We start from the raw sequence: 25,646 nt of genomic DNA, 5'->3' as shown, positions 1-25,646 counted from the left end.
GGGGGGGCTGCGGGTCGCCACGTCTCACCTCATCAGATATTCTGAGGAGCAGACTGATGGGGAGGCAGCTGTGAGCAGCGTGCAGCTTGTTTGGTTCAGGAAACTCATCTCCTCCATCAGATTAATGGGCTAATAATGTGATTGATTGGTCATTTCCGCAGAGAAAGGCTCTCTGCTGCTTCCTGAGGGCGCAGACAGCTGCAGCTTCGCTCCTCGGCTCATGTGAGGGACTCCGGTCCGTTCAGGAGACTTTCTGCCTCATTCAGGGGTTATTTCAGCGCGTGGTGGCTGAGGAGGAGGAAGAGGAAGAGAGGGGATTTAGGTGTTCCGGGAAGTGTCGCTGCGATGCACGGAGGCTGCATGGAAATGGTCCCCGGCTCTCCGGAGCGCACGAGGCGGTTCCAGCCCACCGACGGTCCGCCTGCTGATGTGCAGCTCGGTACCAGTCTGTAGGTTCGGCTTCAGGAGCACGGAGCCGAGGCGTGTCCGCGTCTCTGCGTCGCAGCGCTGCCTGTCGGGGAGCATCTATGCAATTTTCTCTCCACTTTGCGTCGGATTATGAGCGCAGAGGAGGGAGATGCGGGGCCAGCGTGCGGGGAGGAGAAGGGAGGCTCGGCTGTCACCCACAGCTGGGAGGAGAGCGAACCGCTCCGCTCCCAAGGACGTCCGCACCCTGACGGACTGGACGGAGCACAGCGAGGAGAGGAAGAAGAGGAGGAGGAGGCTGACGCTGAGAAATTTAACGTGGAGGTCAACGGGGGGAACTCCTCCAGTGAGGAAGGAGCGGTCGGGGGTCGATCCTGCAAGGTGATGCATTCAAACTGCAGCAGCGAGACGTGCATCCCGACCCCCAGCTGCAGGATCTGCTTCCAGGGCGCAGAGCAGGTAGGACACATCACAGCTCTTATCTGACTGAAGGTGAGCTGTCACCTGATTGGCTGACGGCAGCAACCAGTCTAATTGAAGTGATGCAAACCTGCTGAGTGGCAGCTTCACGTGCTGCTGACTGGACCAGGGGAGGACGAAGAATGTCACATTAAAGGTCTGCCTTAATGTGACCTGCGCTGTCCGAGGTGCTGAAGTCCGGGGGGGAGGTGTGTGAGAGAGAGAGAGAGAGAGATGGGGTCGGCTCTCACTGTTTATTAAAAAACACATCTTTCTACCCTATTTGTAGCCTAAATAACATTATTTTACATTTTATACAACGTCTGCACAGAACTTCAATCTCTGTCCTAACTCAGTTCAGAGTTCTCTCTCTCTCTCTCTCTCTCTCTCTGCCCACCTTCAGTCAGTCCTGGGAGGATTCTGGCAACAAGCTGACAAATCTGTTGGGGGGGAATCTGAAAAACATGTCAAACTTATTTATTCTTTAAAAAAATACAGACCCCCTGTGAAAATGTGTGTGCTCTGTACACTTAACTGTGTACAGGACAAGACTGACTTCATTTCCAGCATACTTTCCATTCTCTTATAAACTTTTTAGGTGTTTGTTTGGAAACGCCAAACTTGATAGAGACTAAAATAACTTATTTTCTTCCACTGTAAATAAATAAGATAAAATGGCAAGTTAAGTCCACTTGTAGACCATATTTCAAACATACAAATCAATTGTTTGAACACCTGTATGCTGAAACAGCATTCATAATTATAGCATCAAAACATTACAACAGTGGAAAAATTTCACAATTACAACTTTTTATTTTTTAAACCTAGCAACTTAACAACGTTCTTGTTAGATAAACTTGATGTTTTATGTCATCAGAAGTGCATGACGACTGTTTAAAATCTGATCCCCAAGAGACGCACCGGTTTGTCTGCAGGCCTTCCTGAAAGCAGATGTGGACATGCAGGGACAAATGGACACTCTGTCCAAGCATCTCTGAAATCTGATGCTCTGCAGGCCCGTCCGGCTCGTGACAGCAGAGTCCGATGAGGGACGATTCCTCGCAGCCAGAGCTGAAGGAAGAGAGAAAGAGGAGTCAGGGCAGTAAAAGTGAATATCCTGTCTTTTGAACGTGGGCTACAGCCTATTAGCCGGTCAAATCTAATAACTCTGCCTCCGGGTCCAGACTCAGATTTGATTGGGATACGAGGCCGCAGGCCGGGGGAAACTTACCGGTTATCAAAAAGAGTGCAAGGAAGGAGATGGGATGCATTCAATTTAAATTTCTGAGAGCGAGAACATTAATAAACACCAGGAGAGATGAACTTATCCAATCAGGGGATTGCTGTTGTGAATTTTGTTCAGACTTTTTCTTTTTTTAAAGTAGCACAGTTAGATTTAAAAAGGTAAAGAATATTTTTGACTGATTCTAAAAAGCAGCTGATAAAACTTTCAACTTGAGCATTAATTTCTGTTTTCAGCTGTTTAGAGTTGGATTTTAAGGGATGTTGTGGTTTTCTATGATTTACTGAAACAGTCTAACTTTTTTTTTTTTCAAATTTAGAGGCTGTCTATCTGTTTGAGGTAAATGGATAAAATATTCAAACAAGCTTCAAAACTTGTTCCTTGATCTTTTATCAGTGACTTTATTACAGATGGAAGTCCATATTCTAAGCTTTGTTGGTTGTGACATTTTTCTTAAAAATTATTAATCCTAAAAGTTTTTGTGAGAAACATTTGACACTATTTGCAAAAATGCAGCGTGATACTCAAAACAATGTATGTAGTGTATTATATGTAATGAGTTCTTCAAAAAAAAAACTACAAATTGTTGTTTGTTCCTGTAGAATGGGCCGTTTATATCCAAAGATCAGTTATTTTTCTTTTAACTGTTCACCACAGTGGTACTAGAGTGATTATAGAAGGAACAAACCCAAACAGACTCTATAGTGAACATTTAAAAGCTAAATTCCAGTATTTTTTCATAAATGGGCCGCCTACACAGCCCACCTGCTGATAAGACGTGACCAAAACCTTTACAACTTTTCAAATGAAATTTAGCAGCTTTTAACTGTATTTTATGCTTTTAAAACCCCATTAATTCTCTTTAATGGTTCAGAATATGTTCATTTAGACTTGAACAGTTTTTAAACGCTTATTGTATTTCTTTATTTAATGAAACTGTCAATCCTTGAAGGAACACTCATCACCTGCTACCTTGCACGCCAAAGTTTTAACTGAAGATTTTGTGCGATCTGTTTAACGCTTGACGAATGTGGTAGAGATGACTCTCAGCTACTACCACCCCAAATATTAATGTTTTTTCTTCAGGCTAATGTTGATTAACTTGCCGATCTTTCATGGCAGTAGGAGATATTTAACTCAAATATTTGCATATTGAAATGCATCTTTTCTTTGCTCTGTGTAGAATCAAGGAAAAAACATACAGCTGTCTGAAGTGAAGTAAAAAGGGGTAATTTTTAGTTATTTTGCCATTATTTTACAGCTGCAGGATATTTACTTCTGTGTCTGTAGTGGAAGAGCGATTTGTTGGCACTGTAGAGGATCAGAAGTTCCTAAAATGAGCAGAAACAAGTACACAGAAACTTCTGACTATGGGACAAAACGAGGTCCACTTACAGTGTTTGCTTGTTGGAAAGCTTCCATCTCTGAGCTGATACAGCTGAAGGGTTCAGAACTGCCACTTAAAGGCTGCTTGAGGAAAAGTCTGCCTGTTTTTGCTGTTTTGACAAAATTGAGAGTCATTTCAAAGCAAGATACTGACAAACCTAAGATCTATGAATGCATTAAGCTAATTGTAAATGTTTATATGGCTTTCCTGCTGGTGGGGAAGCTCATTGTTACTCCAGTTCTCAGCTGAAAATCACATTGTTAGCCTTTCTTTGTGCTTTCTCATTTAAATGAAGTCCTTTAGTTTCACTTTCACGTTTTCATTTACAATCCCTAAAGCTCTATTTTACAGTCTAGGGTTTTTCTTTCAATTTCCTTCAGGTTTTTCAGATCACAGAATGCCCTCAGAAAATTTAGAGATGGATTGAAGTGATTTTTGATGTTGGTTTTATCAAACTGTCTCAGTGGAGGGCTGACCTGCATCGGTCCGTTCAGCTAAGAGCCTCTGAGGTCCTTTTAAACCCACAAGGTTAATATGACACAATGAAAAATGAGCTCTTTGACCACTGACCTTAATATACTATTAATATGCCACTCACGGCCCAGCCGGCAGGTCAGAACTGAGGCAATGTCTCCTTCAGGAATTCCTCCAGGAGGAAAAAATAAATAAATATGGCTGCGATGATTAATGTCATGCTACATTTTGTTATTAATATCTGCAAGAGTAGTAGCTTGGAGAAATGATGATTGATTGGTAAGACCCTCTGGTGGAAAAAGTCATGTTTTTTTATTTTCTCTCTTTGTTGATGAATGACCTGCTCGGAGGAAAACGAGCCAAACTGAGGCTGAAAAACAAGGAGTTCTGGACAAAAGGATAGTTGACACTCTGATCATGAGAATGAATGCTTGAATAATCCTGGATTGGTGGTTTTGTTATTGACCAAAGATTATTCTTCCTCTAATCCTAAAATGACTAAATTTAAATCTATCACTTGGATGATAGGATGAGGTAAAATAAATGTACCAGAGAAGATTGTGAAGTGGCGTCAATGAATCCAGCTCATTTTTGCTGACTACATTTTAACAGTTTAAACATGTTTCTGCTGCAAAGTGCTTACAAAGATGGATGTCCTGTTTCCTCAGGAAATAAACCAAAATATCTTTGAGAAGGCTGCTAACGGGTTTTTGCTTAAAAAGATTCCTAACCGAAGTTTCTGAGTTTCTGTAATTAGAGCAGGTTAAATTCTCAAAAATGCAAAAAACCTTTAAAAATATCTTCATAGATCAGTTTACTTTTATCATTAGGTCTTCTAATCTCTTTGTATAGGAGTGGATAAGAAATCTTTTTATGAGTTATTTTCCTTTTTACTTCCATATTTTGTAAAAAAAATATTATTGCTGTAAAAACGGTGATTCTTAAAAACATTAGATTTTTAACTAACTCATTAATCCATGAAACAGGGTTGTGACTGCATGCAGAGAGCAGGATGCACCAGAAGGCTAAACTCTGTTTGTATGCACTCTGATTGTTGCATAATGTTTTCCACTTACCACTTTTCCATCCATCCATCCATCTTCTCCCACGTATCCGCGGTCGGGTCGCGGAGGCAACAGGTCCAGGAGAGAAACCCAGACCTCCCTCTCTCCAGCTCCTCCTGGGGGATCCCAAGATTTTCCCAGACCAGAGAGGATATTTAATCCCTCCAGAGAGTTCTTTGTCTGCCTCGAGGTCTCTTCCCAGTGGGACAGGCCCAAAACATCCTCCAAAGGGAGGCGTCCAGGAGGCATCCTAATCAGATGCCTGAACCACCTTAACTGACTCCTTTTAAAGAGGAGGAGCAGCGGCTCTACTCCGAGCTCCCCCCGGATGATGATCCTCACCTTATCTCTAAGTCTGAGCCCGGCCGCCCACAAAGGAAGCTCATTTTAGCCGCTTGTATTCAGGATTTACCAGTTCAGCTTTTTGTTGTTGAAAAATCCAGCAAGTGTAAAAAAACAAAAGGAAGCACTGGTTTGCTTAAAGTTTTGTCCATCATTTAGGGTTCAGGTTAAAGTCCAGTCAGTGTCCACAGTTTACCTTACTTTATTTTTCCTGGTCTCCAGGGTGACCTGTTGAACCCGTGCCGGTGTGACGGATCGGTACGGTACACCCACCAGCAGTGTCTGCTGAAGTGGATCAGCGAGCGAGGCTGCTGGACCTGTGAACTTTGCTGCTACCGCTTCCAGGTCATCGCCATCAACTTGAAGAGACCATGGCAGGTAAAGGTACTTTACACAGCTGCTTCGGCTACAGACTTGAACCTTTTTACGCTAATTTAACCAATTTAAAAAGGGTTTCAATGTTGAATAGACTGAAAACAAAGAGTTACCTTGCATATTAATCTGCTGAAACAAGTGTGGAGTGGATGGAGAAACAAATCCAACGAAGCAGAACAAACTGTCCCACATTGTTAAAGCTGCAACCTGAACTTCATTTATTTTCTGTTGTAAATGAAGGTCAAGCCTGCAAGTTTTCCAGTGCAGTAGTTTATCCTGATATGACAAATCACTTTTTTAAAAACTGATGTTTGGAGTAAAATAACCAGACAGGAACCGGAGTTATCTTGGTTTGGAGCAGGGGTCTGCAACCTGTGGCTCTGGGGCAGTTTTTTGTTCCTCAGCAGCAGCTTTCTGTAGCTTTGACTAAAACTAACATGGAAATGGTTTATTTTTAGAATCACAATAAAAAAAGCTAATTGCAGCAGCTCTCACATTCAGTTTTCTGCAATAAGTGGATTAAATGTCTGCAAGAGAGTGAATTATTAAGACAAGGAACTAACATATCAATCAATAGTTTGTTAGGACTTTATAATTTGAGGAGAAAACACAGTTTTACAAACATGTTGGTGTGTTATGAGTTATTGTAATCAGGCAAAGACATGACAAGTTATTCTGAGAACAATGAAAATTAGACTTAATGGCTTGTCTTTTATAAAAGCTTCTTAAAAGTTAAAGTAATTGAAAGAAAATTCATTAAGCCACAATGAAATATTTAATTGTCCTTTTTGTTTTTTTGTTTGTTCAAATTATTTACCAGGATGTGAATACCTGCTTTATCATTTCAAAGTGGAATACTTTTTAATTTTTCACAAATATAGTTTGGACTCATAAAGGCCTTCATAATTCAGTTGGTAAATTTTATCAATAAACAAACTTTTCTGTTGTCTTAAAATGTAAAAAATCTGAAAAATGGCAGAAATGGTTCACATTGGGGCTCATTCAAAAACGTCTTTAACATTAAGGGATTTTTTTGTTCTGTTTTTTCCATTGAGGAACATTCGGGGCTTTTTCTATCTGCTCCAGATGGAAGTTGAGTCTCTGGCAGAGTAAACGAACACAGAGCTGCAGTTTCTTTCAGTCTGAAGTCTTTTATGTGTTTTTTTGCTTCCTATTCATCTTTTGTTACCTTTTTTATTTTGTGCTTTCTGTTTTTACCCATTTACTTTCGCTGTACTGATTTTGCTTCACCTCACAGATTAGTTTGACACATTGCATTTCCTTCCATTTTCCCTGTTTTCTTTACTTCCTCTTGGTGATTTTCCCATTGGTCATAGTGCTTTTTGTAACTCGGCACTTTGTTCCTGATCAGAGTTTAAGCCCAACAGAGACGAGCTAAATCAGATTCAGCTGCAGGCCTGAAAGAGAAAAATATTAATTAAAGGTTAGGATGAACCTTTTAGGAATTTAGAGTTTTTTTAAAAGGTCTTGTTTCATTGAGCTGTCTTTAGAGCACATTAATGCTCAAATGTTAATTTATTAGTTTAAATGTGTTGAAATTTGCTTGTAGGATCTTTATCAATGGACACCTGTAGGAGATGGAAATAAAACTTAATTCTAAGAAAGTACAAACAAGCGACCTGTATTTAAAGCTTGTTTTATATTCATTCCCTCTCCCATCTTCAGTGGCAGTCCATCACCATCACCCTGGTGGAGAAGGTGCAGATCATTGCTGTCTTCCTGGGCTCTCTCTTCCTGGTGGCCAGCATCTCCTGGCTGCTGTGGTCAGCTCTGAGCCCGCAGGCCATTTGGCAGCGCCGCGACGTCCTCTTCCAGATCTGTTACGGCATGTACGGCTTCATGGACCTGGTCTGTGTGGGTCAGTATAAAAGAAAAAATATTTTCTGGAGCTCATTGGTGTATAAAATACAGAAAAGGTGCATGTGCTCATTTTGTCCAGTGTGGATACATACAGTAAACATGTGCACTACATTTGGGCAGGATTAATAACCCTCTCTAACCCACAAAACATAAGAAAAATTTATTTTAAATTCTACATTTACTTTTTGTCAGGCTCCAGCAAACGGCCTGCCAAGTTATTCAATTCAATTCAGTTTATTCATATGGCACCAATTCACAACAAGTCCAAAAACATTTACATACATTTATAAAAAGAATAATTGGTAAAGGTTATTTATCCAAGGAAGCCAACAGCTTGAGTTGAATCTTTACTTAGTCCTAATCTCTCATCCTGAGCAGCATATTGGTGACAGTGGAAAGAAAAGACTCCCTTTTAACAGGAAGGAACCAGAACTAGAACCAGAACCAGAACCAGGCTCAGGATGGTCATCTGTCTCAACCGGCTGGAGTTTGAGAGGACAAGAAAAAGACTCAAACACAGAATGACTGGTCCAAATGTAGTTTCTATCAGAAGAAAATCAAAGAAAAACACATGTTGGTGATAGAAATAATTACAAATACAAACATGGAGAGAAGAACTTTGCACCTTTTTAATGTTTATGAGGAGTTTGATTCTGCTGTAGTTCAATTTGAACTTTGAATTTACCGTTTTATGAACCAACAGGTTTTACTTTTTTTTTTTTTCTCCAACAATGTAAGTTAATCTGTTTATTGCTTAATTTATGTACTGCTATGTAGTGTTACGGGAACAGTATCAAATCTATTTTAACCGAAGGTTGTGTCGTTGCAACAGGACTGATTGTCCACGAGGGGGTGGCGGTGTACAACGTCTTCATGCGCTGGCGGGCGGTGAATCTGCACTGGGACGTTCAAAGTTACGACAAGGCCAAGGACATGGAGGAGACGAGCACTGGCCACTCCTCCTTGGGCCCCAGGACGCTGTGGTTACCTCTGACCACCTTTGGGCCCAGCGGCCCCCTGCACCCCACCCAGCTCGGGTCCCAGCCGTGGACCTGCCTCTGTCTGGCACCTTTCTGCCCCGGGCTGGTGAGCCGAAACAACCTCAGCCAGGACGCGGACTCAGGAGAGGTTGTGATTCGTGTAACATCAGTGTGAACACCAACCAGGAACAAAAAAAAAAAGATGACTTGGTGTTAACATGAATTTTAGTTAAGCTGGGGAGTTTTATGCATTTACAGTTTGTCCTTTGTCAGCTTTTCTGGTTGCCAAATGTTTTCAAAATGAGTTTCTTCTCACTGGGGCCGGTCCTCAATCTCAACTCTGTCAATTAAATTACATCTTTAAGTTAAAAAAATCTACTTTTTTTTTCAGACCATTCTGCAGCACTCGTGTAACAAAGATGGAGGTAAACCTGCTTCTGTTTTACATCTTAATTGCAAAAGGACTGTTGACAGTATGAGAGTTAATGGTCACTACAGGAGTGGAGCTGCTGAAGTTCCCTGCTAAGCTGATCTGATTATTTTATTTTTCAGGCTTTAATTACCATCATGTTAAGTGTTTTAAAATGTTTTAAATACTAAAAACTGAATTTTTAGTACCACAGCTCCCAAAAGCTGCATTGTGAAATAAAACTATTGTAAAAGTTCTGAAAAAAATACTGTAGTTTGAAGAAAAAAATCTTAAACAGATGAATTACAGTATTTAAGTGAAATTCTTCTGGAAATTAACCACTGATTTTTAAGATCTGTTCCAAATCTGGTTTCTTTCTGAAAAGACGCTTGTTGTTGGCAGGAGAGCAGCTTCTAAAGTTACACTAGTGAGGATTTAATTCTCACATGATGATAAAGACACAAACAAGAACAAAGTAAGATTCTAGGATGTTTACTATCTTTAGTGCCAAGAATTTTTATTTTAAATAAATCGAGGACTTCGTCAGGGTCTACTCAGACTTACAGCACTGTGAACTGAGACCAGAAATAAAATGTGGACTAGTGGTGTTTTGCATGCAGTATCCTTACTCATAGTTTAAAATACAATTGTCATTAAAGGCCTTTTTTAGGTATTTGAATAAACCCCTAAACCAGTGGTGTCCAATCTTGGTCCTCGAGGGCCACCATCCTGCATGTTTTGGGTGTTTCTCTGCTTTGACACACCTGATTTGAATGACTGAGTGATTAACAAGCTCCTGCAGAACTTGAAGACATGCTGAAGAGCAGAAAAGCAACTAAAACATGCAGGATAGTGGCCCTCCAAAAGGAAAGGACACTGCTGACCTAAAGGCAAGTCAGTCCTTTTAACACTTTGTACTTTTGGCTCGTTTAGTATTCTGTGAAGTATAAAAACATGCAAATTAGCCCCGGCCCTCTACTTTTCATAGCCCTGAGTCCAGTCTTCTGGATTTACCCCCCCATCCCCCGTTTTTGTTAACAACTAAGCAGGTTGTTCAGTTTTCAGCTTAAATAAATCTGACAGTTTGATTGTTGCACACCTAAATGCTAAACAGGATATTTGTCAGACTAGAACCTGCAAACTTTCATGCAGAGGTTTCCTGAACTTATTACAGAATATGTTAAAGACAGACTGTAAATTGCCCATAATATGCACATTTTAAGGTTTTAGTATTTATTCAGAAGCAGGCCTTGTAAAACTGTAATTTTAAATGCACAAAAAGCTAAAAGTCATAAAGGTTGTAGGGTTAATTCAGAGAAGGCACATAATTTCTATGAAGAGCTTTACAGGCATCCTTCAGTAATGGTGGTCCATGTGCAAAATACTTTTTGCTTTTTGGGGAAATAGTTTTTTTAGATTTATTGATGAATTTCTGTATTTATCCAAAGTATTCTTTACAATACAAAGAAGAAAATGGTCTACAGTGATATAAAACACCACTTCTATTGATGAATTGCAAATAGTAACAGAGATATGAAGCTAAAACTTTGTCAAACTGTTGGTGGTCATTAAGTGATGATTCCAAAACACCTTTTAGATTGAACCAGATCAGGGTGTTCCACCACATGTCACACTGTTAAGCTTCCAGTCTAAATATGGTGACTTGTGGCTTCATGTGGAGTCTAACACAACCAGTTTTCAGCAGTTCTAGCTTCACTCTATCTGCCCCACTTGTTCTAAAAACTTCACTGATGGCACATTAACATGCTGCTCTTGTAGGAATTGTAGATTTGCTTCTTTACTGAAGAACATAAAACAGGATCTTTCTATAAAATCTATGTGATGAATGAATTCTGTTTTATACAAATCTAAAAGTATGACACAGAAAATAAGATTCTGCAGTTGAGGTGGACACAAATGAGCACAAATAAATAGATGTCAGAATATTAAATTTTATTCATAAAATGATTGTAAGTTCTTACATGTTTTGAATGCTGGAATATTCAGAAATATCAACCTGTGTTTTGCTTGAAAACAGACTGAATCTCAGATTGTTTATGCTGGTAGAAATACAGTTTTTGGGAACTTTCTTTGTGTACTATTGAGCTGTGTTTGGGTTGTGGGGTGCTGGATGACTTTGAGATTCAACCTCCTTTGTCTTTTTATTGTTTTGGTGCCTTAAGAGGATCAATGTCTGTCTCTCTGTGCAGCACAGAAATGACTTGAATGTGACTTTGCTGTTGGCTGTATTTGTTTCTTTAACATGGTTGTAATGTATAAAGAATATTTGTATACACAGAGAGCATTTTGTGTTATTTGCCTAATGTTGGATTAAATTTAAATGCATTTACTTTTAGAGGCTACAGCTGTTTGACGTGGAAGAAATCACCAGTATTCACACCAGGAACCAACGAATGGAAAAGGGTGAGTTAAACTTACTGCACCATGCAGAGTAAACACCATTAGGCATTTCTTAATAATTGTACAAAACCTTCTGCTGCCACTAAAGGGAGCCAGAGAGCCGGCAGGAGGCCAGTACCACAGATTGATGAGAAATACTGACATCTTTGCTTTAATAGCTTCTTCTGATGCTAAACTTAAATGAATTGTGGTTCTGTGAAAAGGTTAGGAACAAGAGTTTTACCTGCTTGACTTTTAGTCAGGCTAATTTGTATCTTTCCAAACTTGAGGATCAAAGAGCTTTCTTTAACAGGGAAGATATCCATCCATCTGTTTTCTTCTGGGTCATGGGTGAGAGGCGGGCTACACCCTGGATAAGTTTCCAGCCTTCCACAGTGCCAACATGGAGACAAGACACTCCTGAAGGCAATTTAAATCTCTAATTATTCTAACATGCATGTTTTTGTTTTGTTTTTAGGACTTTAGGAGAAAATTCATGCATGCACGGGAAGAACTTCACCCCAACTGAGTGTTGAACCTGCGACCTTCTGGCTGTCCAGGTAAGACAGTTAACTTTTCCACAGAACCTCACTTCAAAAACTCTAAACTATTCCTTTTAAAATGCTCCATTTAAGGCACTACAGTGAAAACCAGTTTTTGTAAAATTACTTGAAACTGTTAATTTTAAGTTGATAGTTATCTTTGATTAAAAGCAAATACCAACAAGTTAAACAGTAGACTAGCTTTAAAATAGAAAATCAAAATGACAACTTGTGCTCTCTGCAATTAGATTATCTTTATTTCAAATTTTATAACCTTGAGAAAAACATCTTGATAATCTAGATTCTTTTTAAAAGTATTCCAAATCTAAAACTGTATAAATATATATTTTTAAATGATTAATAAAAACAACCAGGTCAAATTTTAATCTTTTATTGGCAGATTTATCAAATCAACACAACACTTAATACAGATTTAAAAAGATACAAAAGATACAAGAAATATTTTCTGTGGTGATTATTCAGAAGGCAAAAACTTTCGGTATGAAATGTACAGCCTCATGATTATATAATATATATTTATATAACATTGCACAATATGTCAGAAATCTACACAAGTAAAATAAAATAAGTGTACAGAATATACAGGAAGGCACTGCGGAGGTAACCTGCACACATCTTTGGATGGATCTGCCGCCCGCGGCGCTCCAGTGAATGTTGTGGGAATGTTACACCGCCAACAGTCCAAATGAGCAAATCATTCATGACTGAATCCAAATTTAACAGATGCTTTCAGATTGCCAAAAACCTCTGCAGAATTGTCTGGTTCTGCAAGAGTTGGTGCAGAGAAATGTTAGACTGCAAAGACGAGGGTTAGGGTTTCTCACAGCTCAGTTAAATTCAGACTTAGTTTTTGTTTCAGCTGTTTCCAACAAGTAGCAGATTTTAAACTTGATTGTGAATGATTTGCATAGCCAGACATCTCCTCACTGGCCACTTTATTAGATCCACTTGTTTAACACAAGCAGCTAATCAACCAATCATATTGCATTTAGGTTTCTAAATGTGCTGAAGTTCAGAGCCTCAGAATTGGGATTTAAGTTTGTGGCATGGTTGTTGGTCTGAGTATCTGAGAAACTACTGAGCTGCAGTTGTGTGGACATGTTGATGTCAGTGGAGATGACAGGAAGGCAACATTAGCTCAATTAACCCAGGTTCCAACCAAGGTCTGAAGGGTCCATTGAAGTAAATGGGCTTCAGCTCAGGACAGGAAAATTGGGCAATAAGAAATTAGAAATGCATGGCCAGGTCTGAAGTCTTGATTAACTGGACTCCAGACTCCAGATTTCAGTTTTGGGATGTGGTGGATTGGGATACTCTCAGACTGTGATGCTAATATGTCAACATGAACCAGAATCTGAGGAATGTTTTTAATATCTTGTTGAATCTATGCCTCAAAGAATTAATGCAGCTCTGAACGCAAAAAGGGGTCCAACCTGATACTAGCAATACTTAATAAAGTGGCCATTGAGAGCGTTTGGCAGAATTTGTAATACATCAGCAGTTAAAAGAACGTCGGAGCACCTTTTTATAGATTCTGGTAACGGAAGTAAGAGTAGATCAATAAAAAGTTCATCCTGCTTTAGTTTAAACAGGCACTTGTGATCTTTTTATTATCAGGACATCAGTTTAAAGAGGAAAGGTTGCATATTTACAGAAAAATACCGAGAATCTCTCCAAGCAGAGCAAAACTGTTTTTTCTTCTTCTTCATTTTACATTCAAACTACTCATCAGTATATTCTTCTTATAAACTTTCATTCACATACCTTAAACTGTTTATCTTACAAAACATCACTGTTGAGTCACAAGGTTTGAGCATCAGGGAAAAAAACAAAACATGATAGCTCAACTTTGTAAAAGTCAATTTAAAAAAGAAATCAAAATAAATCTAGATAGTGGTAAAAAAAAATCAGCTGATTTTCTTTGGTAGGAGAAACAAAGTCTATTTTTTACCAAATTTATGATTGTTTTTTACCTTTTCTCATTATTGTCTGCTCATATTGAAATAATTTTAATGTTAGGTTTGTTTTAGCTCAATGTTTAAACAGCTGACATGAAAACTAAATGCTGTTAAATGTAACTTTGTCTTCAATCATCAGAAAAGACTGTAAACCACAGTCAGCTTTAAAAAGCATCATTCAAAGTGGTTTAGTTTTCTTAATCTTTGACGAATACAAACATCATTACATGCAGGCACCTTTGAGACCGGGCCTAGAAAGGTCAGAGGTCAGTTGTTCTGCTCAGCTGCCATTGGTGATGGACATCTTGAAAAAAGCAGCAGATATTAGGAGTCTTGTTGACATGAGTGCTAATATTTGCTGCTTTTCACAAACACCGTCATTCTCGATGGCAGCCGAGCTGAAATAACCTCTGATTGACCTTTTGTCCTGGTCTCATTGGTGCATGCATGTAAGGATGGTCAGATTTCATGTATTCCACTAAACCTGTCAGGCTTGGACTTAGTTTGTTCTGCATGTTTTTCTTTTTCAAAGAAATAGCCGTCAAACCTGATCAGGAGCATTAACACCTTTAAGGACTGAGACACTGTTGAAATTGTAGATTTTTTTACATGACTGCATTTCTTTGGTCTCACTCGTCTACCGTCTCTTCAGCTTTTTCACAGTGGTCTGTAACAGGACTCGGGGCATAAAAGCAATTATTTATACCAAAACGTCTTACAACAATGACTGGTCTAGAACTGGTAGTTATGTTATAAATACAGTGTAGCATCTACCCACCTAAACCTATTGTAAATACAATGCTAAAATTTCAGAACTTGGCAGCTGTGTTGCACTGAGGTGTAGCTTCAGTTGTCGACACAACATGCACTCAGAGTTTGGCACTCACCACTCCAGGGTGTTTAAATAGATGTGTGAAGTTTTGAGTAAGAGCACCATGGTTCATCTCCAGCTCTCAGAGCCCCTGTGACATCAAATGTGATGAGATGTTTTCTTGTTTTTTCCCAGAGCGCTGAGGATCAGCGTCCACGCTTGCCCCTCCAGTTGCAGTCAGGCACATGGCCTTAAAGACAAAGGCTAAAAGGCAGATTTCACCAGGCGTTAGACTGGCTTCCATGGCTGCTAACAGACTGACAGTTGCTGTAGCGCTTCTTGACGATCATGCTGATGTACGCCTTCATGAGTTTGGCGATGTCCATGACCTGCAGACGAGACGAGGAGCAAATATGAAGCTTGATTTTGGAAACTGTAACTTCTAAACAAAAAAGAACTGAGTATTTGTAATGCAGTACCAACCATCTGTGTTTCGAAAACCAGTTCTCGACCCTCTACAGTTATCTTGTAGGCGTTGGGCAGTGGGGCTCCAAAGGAAAGGATCTGCTCGTAGGGGAAGACCTCCAGAGGCCACAGCTCCCCTCGTTTGTACACCGAGATGGACTCTCTGCTCACTCCTAACCACAGCTCTGAGGGGAACGCTCCATCCCGACACTGAAATCACAGAAAATTAGCATAAATGGACAAAAGGTGACGGCTGTTCAAGGTTTAATCATCCTGTTCCCCCCTCACCTCAACATTGAAGAGGGTGGATCCGTATCCCTGCCACTCCTTCACCAGTGCCATATATTTCACCATGGCCTGTTCTTGGTTCATCCCCTGCAGTTTCCTCCACTTTTCCATCACGCTGGTCTTCACCGCCGCCTCCTCCTCCCTCATCCACACCTCCAGGCTGTTCTCCTCCTCCAGTTTCTGCCGACTCAGCGAGCCGCTCCTGAAGCTCCGCCTCAGCGTTCCCTCCAGAAAGCTAGAGCGTTTTCTCTCGAACGTTCCCGAGCGGTCGGCCACCGAGCCAGTGCCCGGAGTGAACGTTTTGGCAGAGTTTTGCACCCGGGTCCGGAGCCGAGCCAAAGGGAACACCTGGCCCATCTCTGGGATGCTGAGCTGGGAGTTTTGGTCACCCAGGAGGTACTGAAGTCTCAGGGCAGCCAGGAACTGAAGAGTCTCCTCGGGGGCAGGATAGTGACCTCGAATCACCGCCTCGTGAGCCTTAGAAGGTAAGAACAAATCTATTCCAGTGAAACTCTTTAGGGACAGGCTTACTTTTACATATTTCCATCTGACAGTACTTCTTCAAATACAGTCAACTTCTCTTTTGTTGAATACAAACCCCACTACATTATTGAGTGGAGGAGTGAACAAGAGAGGAAAACGTGATGTGAGAAGTCTGTCTTGAAATTAATAATTAAATTACAGGCTAGAGTCATCAAGTTTAATAAAAAAACAATATTTTTTTAAACTTAGGCTGCTGGTTAGGCACTAAAAGGATTTTAGTTTATTTTCTAAAGCATATAACAATCAGTAATTTCCAGCTGCAGGTGCACTATGATCCCAGAATATTTACCTGTTCGAACATGAAGGCGAACTCGACGCTGTCTGTAGGAACACTGTCAGTGTCCAGGAAGCAGTAGAGTTTGAAGTACAACTTCCAGCCGGTGCTGGTTTCCTCCGGGCTCGCTGAAAGTCTGCAGACCACAGATGTACAGCGTTATTAGTGGCAACAGGACAGAAATCCTTTGTTACACTCAAACACTAGGAGATGCATTTACCTTTCGAACTTTGCGAGCACATCGGCCACCACCATGCGGCTTTCGATGGCCTTTTCTGTGGTGTGGTTGTGTTCGAACAGAGCGAACATGTTTCTGCTGTCCTCCATGGCAAGACCACGGATCAGCTTCTCTACCACCTGACACATGGTAAAAAACAAACATCAAATATATCTGCAATTAATCTTTCAGATTATAAACCATGTGAGATAAAAACAATATCAGTCTTCTAGAAAGAAAATCTTAAAGGTCTGCTTTGTGTCCAAAACTAAACTAAAAATCAAAGCTGCTTTTCTTGATCTAATGATTCTGTTTTATCCAAACAGCAACATGGAAACTTTATCGCTTGCAACCATGAAAGGTGAGTGACCGTGTGCTCATTTTATTTGTTAGCCAATTATGATGACCCAGTGGATGTATATATATACAACTAATTAATATTTAGTGTTAACCTTATTCAAGATGGCTCCCATAGTTTAAAATATTTCAGCAAACAGAAAAATGGCTATAATGCATTTAATTTTACAGATACTGAGCTAAAATCTGCTGTGTTAGTGTAGTTTACTAAGGCAGCAGGCAAAATACATTCCTTCAACTTTACTGAAAGTATTTTTTTTTTTTTGTACTTTTACAACCCTAACTAACCAGTATCTTATGGGACTTCCCAGATTTTATTTTAGTTAAAACTGAATCCCTAAATGAATCAGGATATTTTTACTCACAGGTTTGAGACAAGAACTTCTGTTTTGCCTCTTTGTTGCTTAGCGGAGTTGTTCTCACTTTTTAGTTAAATAATTTTCTTATAGTAGAATGATTTATCACCTCTTAGCAGTGGAGCAATATTTTTAGAACTGTACATACCAGGTGGTAAATTTCAACCTACCTCTCCTGCAGTGGTGTGAGAGTTGATTGTGATCTTGCAGGAGCCCCCTCCGTGGCAGTGAACCGTGGTGCTCATCTCCTGTCGGGCCACAATGGAGCGGATTTCCTCCTGCGACGGCACGTTCTCCCTGACTCGAGTCTTCTTCAAAGAGTCGAGAGCGAAGGCGGCGTATCGATCCATCTCTGAGCTGGGGAGGAGCTCTCGAGTCCTACAGAGAGATTACACTACTGTCACATCTATTTATATGGTTTATAAGCCTGACCTTGGAATCTGTCTGTCGCTCACCTTTTCAGGTGGAACTTGAGGTATCGGAGTATGCTCCTTGAGGGGACAAAGGTGCAGGACATGCAGGCCAGGATCTTCCAGTGGCAGAGGTTCCCAGGACTACCAGGCTGAGGCGGCCGTGTGGTTTGTTTGACCAGCTGGCAGTAGAGCTCATCACGCAGAGCTTTGAGCTCCTGGCCGGTCTGCAGGATGCCCTGGATGATGGGACCAGGGTCAGCCACTCCATCCAGGTGCTGCAGAGAACTGAACACCTTCAGGGCTTCATCCTGCAGAGTTGTGTAGGTCCTGGTCTTTGAAGCTGAGAGAAAAAGGTGGTTTGTGATTAATATGATGAAGTCAACTTGGGTGTAGTTATGTTTGGCCCAAAGTTTTTATTCACCTATACAAGACTGTTATGATAAAAAAAATAATAATTAAAGTGTCTTTAAATTCAGTACAGTAGGCTTTAAAGCTATCTTAGAAGTTCACTTTTAGCCAGTTGATCATTTTATATCTGTTAAGATTTCTTGGTTTCTTTTAGTACCGTAATTTCTGGACTATAAGCCGCTACTTTTTGCACAAGCTTTGAACCCTGCGGCTTATAGTCCGGTGCGGCTTTTCTATGGATTTTTTATGATTTTTGTGATATCATAACAGGATTTGTTTTGGTTTGGTCAGCTGTTGTATGGCACTACTTTGCCTGGCGGAAGGGCATGTGATCAGACACATGTCCATCCGCCATGCAAAGTAGTGCCGTACAACAGCGGAACAAACCAAAACAAATCCTCTTAAAGTATCATTAAAAATCCATTGAAAAGCCACACCGGACCATAAGCTGAAGGGTTCAAAGCTTGTGCAAAAAGCAGCGGCTTATAGTCCGGAAATTACGGTAGTCTGTTTAAGGAAGCACAGTCCCCATTTTCTACTTTCCAGATAAAAATTGGTTAAATTCTACATGAACATGACTTAACCAGCCTTTTTTTTAACTTAAAGATGCAATAAAAATAAAAGCTTACATGGTAATCTATAAATTAAAAAGCAAACTAGAACTCACTTTAAGATTATTTCAGTTTAAAATTCTGGCATGAAAGGCAGCGGGTGATATGCATTTGCTCTGTTTCTGTGTCTCACCACTGAGGTGGATGTCTCCGTAGGGCAGGGGCAGCAGCGGTGAATGCAGCGGGTGGTGGCTGTAACGGAGAATGGGATTCCTCTTGTAGATCTGCTCCACAACCTCAGAATTCAGACAGTTCTCCTGCAGACGGCACAGAATCCCAACTTTAGTAAGAGTTTTAAACACTTCTCTGCAGCTAATGACAAAAAAATGAGACTGTTTCTTTTCTCCTACCCTGATGTCCTGGATGAGCTGCTGGGTGGGCGTGTCGAGGGGTGCTTTAGAGTCGATGACGTTCTGCACGGAGTTGGCCCAGCGTGTGGCTTCATTCAGCAGCTTACAGTAGAGTCTGTACGAGTGTTTACGGCCATACACGATCACGTTCCAGTAGCCTGTCAGGTAGCAACAGCACAGGAAGGGTTAAACAACACGAGCGAAGGCTTGTAAATCCTTCTCAGGATGTTTCCTGGTCTTACCCGTCTCTTTGAAGACCTTCTCGTCTGGCTGCACCACCGAGCAGAGGCTGTTCAGCACCAGGGTCCCCAGCTTCAGGGCATTACGCTCCGAGCTCTTGTAGTAGTCCAGGGAGTTGTGGGTAAGCAGGAACCATCGTTTTTTCAGCCTCAATGACGCTTTGGTGCTATTTTTCATCTCTTTATGCAACCAACCTGAAGAAAACAAAATATCAGCTACTTCTTCAAGCTGAATTTTTGTATTTCTACATGAACCTACACAGCAGCAGCTTTCAAAACCTTCAGAATAAAGCTCCTTATTGCAGTTAAACTTGTAATTTGTCTTTTTGCAGATGTTAACGTTGTAAATAATTGCACAAAAAAGACACAAATGTAAAACTTTTCTATGATAATGATCTTGAGTTGGAAACCTTACCTCGAATGATGAACTCCTGTCCATCGACACGTGCGTCTCCTTTGGAGCGCTGCAGCAGAGTGATCCAGTGGTGCATCTCCTCGGGTGTGTCGGCGTTGCAGTGCAATACGCGGTTTGCCGTAATCATGACAAAAGAGTTTGGCCTGGAACACAACACAGATTTGGTTTGTTTATAGTTTTAGATTTGAATGAAGGCAGGATCTGAATCTGTTATGAGGCTCCTTACCTTTCTGGGTTATCTGACGCACAAACCGAATCGATCATTCCCACGTCAAGCGTTCCCTGAGAAGACAAGAGAGGGATCAGTAACAGTGTTCAAACTGAGGATAAGAAGTTTGACCTTTGCTCCCTGGAAACCAATTATCACATTCATACACTCCTACAAGGACAAAAACAGAAATACAACATTTAATTAGAGAAAAAACAGGCTGAATGTATAGATCTTAGCTTTTTTTGGTGCCAGGAAAGTTTAATATCCCACTGCTGAAGCCTAAGACAGAGCGATAATCGTGTGTCTGCATAGTTAGCAAAATATCTCATTAACCGATGGATGAATTTTCATGAAACTCTCAGAAAGTAATCACTGCTTGTACGTCTACAACTCATTGCCATTTGGAGTAACCCCAATTCAAGATGGCTGCCACAGCCAACTGACAGACAAGGGTGTAAAAGCTATTGTACCTTAAGTTATGAAGAAAAACAAACATTCATATCTTGTTATTACAAAACACAAATGAGGACTATGTTTTTAAAGCGAGTATTCACCTTGTTTCCCAGAATGCTTTGTGTCTTGGTGCATTTGCACTACTCACCACAGCGTTTTGAGGATTGGCCTGCTCATCGTGCATCTCACTGATCTCCTGTTCTGTGGCGCCGTGGACCTGACTCAGCACGCTGAACCACTGGCTGTAACCATGGAGACACCATCGTTACATTTCAGATTGAAAGAGTGATCAATTTATAATCTCTGTTCTTGTTTTTTCAGGGGCTACATGGATTAAGTTATTCTTAGGAGTTTGTAGAGAATATGATTAAGAAATAATTTACCTGGCATCCTCAGCAGACTCTGCAATAAGATGATAGGTTCTCTCTGGCATCACAATGTTGATTCCATTCTCCTTCCCAGTGTTATCAATAATTTCTCTGAAGATTACAACAATTCAAATTTTTAGTCCTTGTTTGAATGTTTAAAGGTCAAAGTCTCTGCAAAGTTTCTTCTCTCTTTAGCTCTTTTCATGTCCTGTTGGTTATTTAGCCAACAGGACGAACAGATAGTTTTATATATATATCTTACTTGGCATTGTGCATGTCCAGGACCCCCTTCATCTTCTCCTCGCTGTCGTTCTCAAAGTACATCAGCTTGCTCTGCCGCAGCACAAACCAGCGGCGCTTCCAGTTGCGACGGGACAGCGTCGATGAGCCGCCTCCCTTCTTGTGCAGCCAGCCCTGCTTCAGCGCCTCCTGCTTGGCCCGGAACCACAGGAAGGTCTCGTCCTTCAGAACACACCAACGGCGCTTCCACGTGTTCATCAGGCCACCTGATGATGGAGAAAAACTGTGACATTCTTCTCTGCTACAGTGCTTCGTTTTGATATAAGAATAGCTAAAGTTTGCAGAGTAGTTAGATTGTAAAAAACATGCAGAGAAGTTAAAACAAATTCAGGAATAATAATGTGAATCTGAATCGGGATTTGCACGACTAAAACAAGAGGGTTACCTTTGATGAAGAGGAAGCTGTGGAAGTACGGGAGAGTGACACAGCTGTAGACAGAGTCCCGGCGGTACGATAACTCGTCATCTGTGTCGAACCTGTCAAAGTCATCTTCGCTGTCCTCAAACTGCAATAAAACAGGAAGGATTTAGCACTTATACCACAGTTTAAAACTGGGTGAATAAATGTTTGTTTTATATAAAAAAAAGGAGCTATGCCCTCTCGTGCAGCACCCTCAACAAAAATATTATTATAAATATTTATTTGGTAGAAGGGACAAACTATCAACAAACCATGAGCAACTAGAAGAGTAATAGGAAGCTTGGGCCTCAAGTTAGATTAAAGTCAACTTTTAAGATGACAAAATTATTTTGTCTAAGAAACTATTGGTCAAGATAAACCCTTACATTTACCAAAATCCCACTCACCGATGACTGAGCTCCTTCGTAGCTGAAGCGGTACGCCCCGGAGCTGTTGTAGGTACCTACAGAGCCGCGGTAATCAGGAGACCACTGACCACTGAGAGAGTTGCTGAAGGCTATGCTGCCGCTGGACACAATGGCTCCCTCATCGTAGTCATCCTGATCATAGTCCGAGTCCTCATCCGGAGGTATCAGCTCCACCAGGTCGTCGGACTGCGCCTCGGATGAAGCCTGCGGATGACAGTAGGCGGAGTCTCCGCTCGACGAGACACTGTGGCAGGGAGGCAGTACAGGTGGCAGAGGTAGAGGCTGGTGCAGCAGGGTGGTGGGAGGCAGTGGTGGGATCACGCCATCGTTGGCGTACGGGTCTTCTTCAGATGAGTCATCGCTCGTTCGGATTCCACTTGTGCGCTGCCCGTCAGAGTGGCCGTGTTCACTTGGGTTCGGTGAGTCTTTGAAAGCCTCATCATCGGCCCCAAACCCTTCATCGACCTCCTCCTCCTCATTTCCTCTCCTCCGTCTGTTGTCCTTCTCACCTTCATCTCCAACACCCAAAGAGCTCTCGATGTTCCTCACGCACTCGTCAATCTCGTCAAAATTGAGCGACTCGAGGAACTGCTGTGCCGCCTTGCAGGCTTCGTCCTCCAGCCGCCGGAGCTCCTGGTCTCGAAGGCGCTGCAGGCGGTGGAGGGAGGCCTCGGTCAGGGAGAGCTCCTGCTGCTCCTTCTGCCTCTGCAGTGCCTGGATCTCCCGCTCCAGCCGCAGGATCTCCTCCACCTGAGACGCTTCGTGTGGTCGGATCACCTCCTCCTCCTCAAAGACTTCTGCTGACTCCAGCTCCTCAAAGGTTTCAGGTGATGATGCAGCTGCTTCTTCAAGCAGAGACTGAGCCAAAACCTGGGAGGAGAGCTCCTCGGCACGGAGAAGCTCCTCCAGTCTTCTAGCTTCCTCAGCCTGAAAAAAGGTCAGTTTAAAATTTAAAACTATTCAATGGGAATGGAAGTCTTTCATCTGTGTTATCTGTACTATATTTATATAGTACAGTTATTGTATTCGTTAATTGGAGATAATCTACCTTAAAAAATCCTAAATCCTGCAAATGTGATGAACTGTTATAAGAACTAAAATATTACTCATAAGATACTCCTCTTAAAAATGTAACATTTTTAAGAAGACAAGGCTGATCTGCAAATAATTATCAGAATAATGTCAAAGTAATTCACTGAAATTTAAAAAGAATTGATAAAATAAAATTAATCTCACCTCTTTGGCGAGTCTCTCAGCCTCCAGTCTCTGTCTTTCTCTGCACAGACACAAAAACACAAACATCAGCTGACTGGAAGCAGGTTTTGAATTTAACCCATGAAAAGGAGGAAAATTTATTTAAACACTTAACTGAACAAATACATGAGAAGTAAATTCTGTTTATATCCTTATAACATGATGATTCCACATTTATTGACAATCTAAAGTATAAAGAGTTGAGAATCCCACCTCTCCATCTCCTCCTGAATCCTCCTGCAGCGCTCCTCCTCCTCCCTCTTCCTCCTCTCCTCCAGCAGCTGGCTGAAGGCCCTGCGGGCCAGCTGGCCGCGCAGACGCTTCTGGAAGGTGAGCGTTGCCCAGCGGAGGAGCAGGAACTTCCTCCTCCAGTAGAAAGCCCGGTAGTTCTTCTGAATGACCACGATGCACTGCAGCAGCTTCCTGTACTGCTTCCTGCAAACCACACAACAGATACTGTGAGCCCACTGGTTTTACCTGGATGAAATGAACATTTCAGTTCCTCAGAGGGTGAACGATGCTCTTCAGGTGTAAATGCACAGAGCCGTACCTGGCCATGTAGCCCATCACGTGGGCCTGGATGACCATGGCTGCTTTAAGCACCTCCACCTCCCTCTGCTTCTCCAGGCGATGCTCCAGAGACTCCCGGAGGAAAACCTGAGTCCAAATGAGTTTTAAAGTTTCACAAAGGTTTGGTAAAAACATTCAGTTTCTTTAAACAAATCCACTTAATCTTAAATCATAACAAGTGTAAATTTCATGACAAATTTAAATGTATCATAAGCCAGCAAATATTCTAAAACTGAATATTTGGTTTTAGAAAGAGCAAGAAAATATGTCATTTACGATTAAATAAACATTCACTCCATCAAGAAACTTTTTAACATCTAGCATCAACTAACCGTTAAACGATTTCAGTTTTATTTTTATTAACTAGTTAAATAAAAATAAGAACTATCTGACAAAAACACTATAACAAAACAAAAACTTCCAAACTTAGAAAACTACTAACTGTTTTGCAGTTTAACTTGAGTTTATTAGGGATTATTTCAACTTCATTCTTTTTTAATTGTTCGTTTTGTTTCTTCCACACAGTTTGTGTCAAAACAAGCCAACTGAAAGACATTTATCACTTTAGCTGTGTATTGTGCATGTTATGACCAAGGTTTTACAATCTAACAGCATTAAATTGTGTTTTTTTAATCCTAACAGCAGCATTTAACTGACACTCCCTTCCAGAGGAACAAAGCAGCTGACATAAATCAAATTCAGATCCTCCTCTTCTTTTGTTAGTGCTACTAAAGACTGCAGATTACTGCTGAGAGTGATTTCTGCTACATTTTTCTGTGAAAGGACCCTCAGTGCAGCTGGCTGCTGCAGAAGCCGAGCTGTCGCTCATTGATAGAGAAACTGGGCCCACTGGGGCCACCGGGGTTAATCCGATTAGGGAGGGAGGAAAATGAGATACGGGACACGGTCTCTGAGGACTGAGACGGTGGAGAAATATCACAGGGCTGCGACGCACGGGGATACCGCCTCCTGAATGAAGTGCTGCGTTTGTGTGTGACATTGTTGGATCGTCAGCAGTGAAGCACTAATGAGATTTGCTGGGAAACGTAACCCCGTCAGAGTAATTTGGATGTCGCTTACAAGCAGGCTAATTAACAAGAACTCCTGCATTACATTCCCGACCACGTGCACGTACAAGTTCATTAACCCCCCCATGTAAAAATGGAAAAACTCTGAAACAGAAAAAAATAAAAATACCAGTTGTTTGGCTAAAAAGGTGTTTAAATCATATACAGATTAAAACCTTATGAGATGCAGTTATGATATATTTTGTTTAAGAAAATACTAAATGATGCGAATGCACCAAGACTGAAATGATTAAAGATTTACTGTTGAGTAATTGGAGACACTTAGCTGCACAGATTGTGAATTTCAGCTGTTTTAGTACATTTTATCTACATTCATATTGATAATATGCAATGTGACCAAGAGGAGCAGAGGACAATTCATGCTGTCTTAGGATGGAAGTAGCTGCTTGTAAAGTAATAAAAACACAACAACTCTGCAATATTTACTATAATATTAGGAGTATTGCAACATATGTCTGACTGTAGAGTACCACAGAGCCTGCAGGGCCAGAAGGCAGTTTAATCTATCAAATAACTGTAAAAAAACCTATAAAATCTTAGAAACATGTGTGTTTGCATAAAATACAAAAGAATATAAGGAAGCAGAGAAAATTTCATTGTGATTCCTAAAAGTTCTTTACAATGCAGAACTAAATTTATGACTACAAAAAAAAAAAACATTACTTCCTGCAACAATCCACCAACATGGATGAACAAGCTCAAAACGTGCAGCCTTGTGTACGAGTGCACACATTTGCATTGCAGTGAATTGAACCACTAATCCTTTTTAATCATTACTATGGTAATTAGCACAACAAAAGCCTCACTAAGCCTCAGTGCTTTTTGATTCTTGCTGTATGGGGCCTTCAGGGAGCAGTGCTTTCTGT

The 25,646-nt window shown here is 41.0% G+C and overlaps 2 protein-coding genes across 3 annotated transcripts in view; one reads left to right on the top strand and one right to left on the bottom strand.

Moving 5' to 3' along the window:
- Nucleotides 1-53: 53 nt before the first annotated feature.
- On the top strand, nt 54-11,285 carry march11 (membrane-associated ring finger (C3HC4) 11). The gene is made up of 4 exons (XM_017433565.3): nt 54-885; nt 5,618-5,773; nt 7,457-7,649; nt 8,484-11,285. The coding sequence occupies exons 1-4, from the start codon at nt 559-561 to the stop codon at nt 8,804-8,806; spliced, it is 999 nt and encodes a 332-aa protein (XP_017289054.1). The 5' UTR covers nt 54-558; the 3' UTR covers nt 8,807-11,285.
- A 1,072-nt stretch (nt 11,286-12,357) lies between these two features.
- Nucleotides 12,358-25,646, bottom strand: part of myo10 (myosin X) — an 89,381-nt gene continuing 76,092 nt past the window's right edge. For both annotated transcript variants that reach the window (XM_017433580.3, XM_017433581.3), the window contains exons 22-41: nt 23,673-23,779; nt 23,336-23,557; nt 23,105-23,144; nt 21,848-22,795; nt 21,426-21,546; nt 21,003-21,246; nt 20,756-20,851; nt 20,521-20,614; nt 19,935-19,990; nt 19,709-19,851; nt 19,297-19,488; nt 19,055-19,212; nt 18,838-18,961; nt 17,728-18,025; nt 17,443-17,650; nt 16,563-16,699; nt 16,358-16,478; nt 15,526-16,002; nt 15,256-15,447; nt 12,358-15,161 (exon numbers count right to left, since the gene is read on the bottom strand). In XM_017433580.3, the coding sequence (XP_017289069.1) occupies nt 15,051-15,161; nt 15,256-15,447; nt 15,526-16,002; nt 16,358-16,478; nt 16,563-16,699; nt 17,443-17,650; nt 17,728-18,025; nt 18,838-18,961; nt 19,055-19,212; nt 19,297-19,488; nt 19,709-19,851; nt 19,935-19,990; nt 20,521-20,614; nt 20,756-20,851; nt 21,003-21,246; nt 21,426-21,546; nt 21,848-22,795; nt 23,105-23,144; nt 23,336-23,557; nt 23,673-23,779 (4,089 nt within the window). In that variant the 3' untranslated portion in view covers nt 12,358-15,050. The remainder of the gene's footprint in view (nt 15,162-15,255; nt 15,448-15,525; nt 16,003-16,357; nt 16,479-16,562; nt 16,700-17,442; nt 17,651-17,727; nt 18,026-18,837; nt 18,962-19,054; nt 19,213-19,296; nt 19,489-19,708; nt 19,852-19,934; nt 19,991-20,520; nt 20,615-20,755; nt 20,852-21,002; nt 21,247-21,425; nt 21,547-21,847; nt 22,796-23,104; nt 23,145-23,335; nt 23,558-23,672; nt 23,780-25,646) is intronic.

This window comes from Kryptolebias marmoratus, linkage group LG20 (genome assembly GCF_001649575.2).
Source record: "Kryptolebias marmoratus isolate JLee-2015 linkage group LG20, ASM164957v2, whole genome shotgun sequence".
NCBI lineage: Eukaryota > Metazoa > Chordata > Actinopteri > Cyprinodontiformes > Rivulidae > Kryptolebias > Kryptolebias marmoratus.
The sequence above is the reverse complement of the archived record's forward strand: the minus strand, read 5'-3'. Positions and strand labels throughout refer to the sequence as shown.

What these genes read in the sequence shown, in the direction of transcription:
- march11 (XM_017433565.3), top strand. Translation starts at nt 559, where the DNA reads ATGAGCGCAGAGGAGGGAGATGCGGGGCCAGCGTGCGGGGAGGAGAAG. An exon ending in GCTTCCAGGGCGCAGAGCAG is followed by an intron (nt 886 to 5,617) that starts GTAGGACACATC and finishes CCTGGTCTCCAG; the next exon opens with GGTGACCTGTTGAACCCGTG. An exon ending in CATGGACCTGGTCTGTGTGG is followed by an intron (nt 7,650 to 8,483) that starts GTCAGTATAAAA and finishes TCGTTGCAACAG; the next exon opens with GACTGATTGTCCACGAGGGG.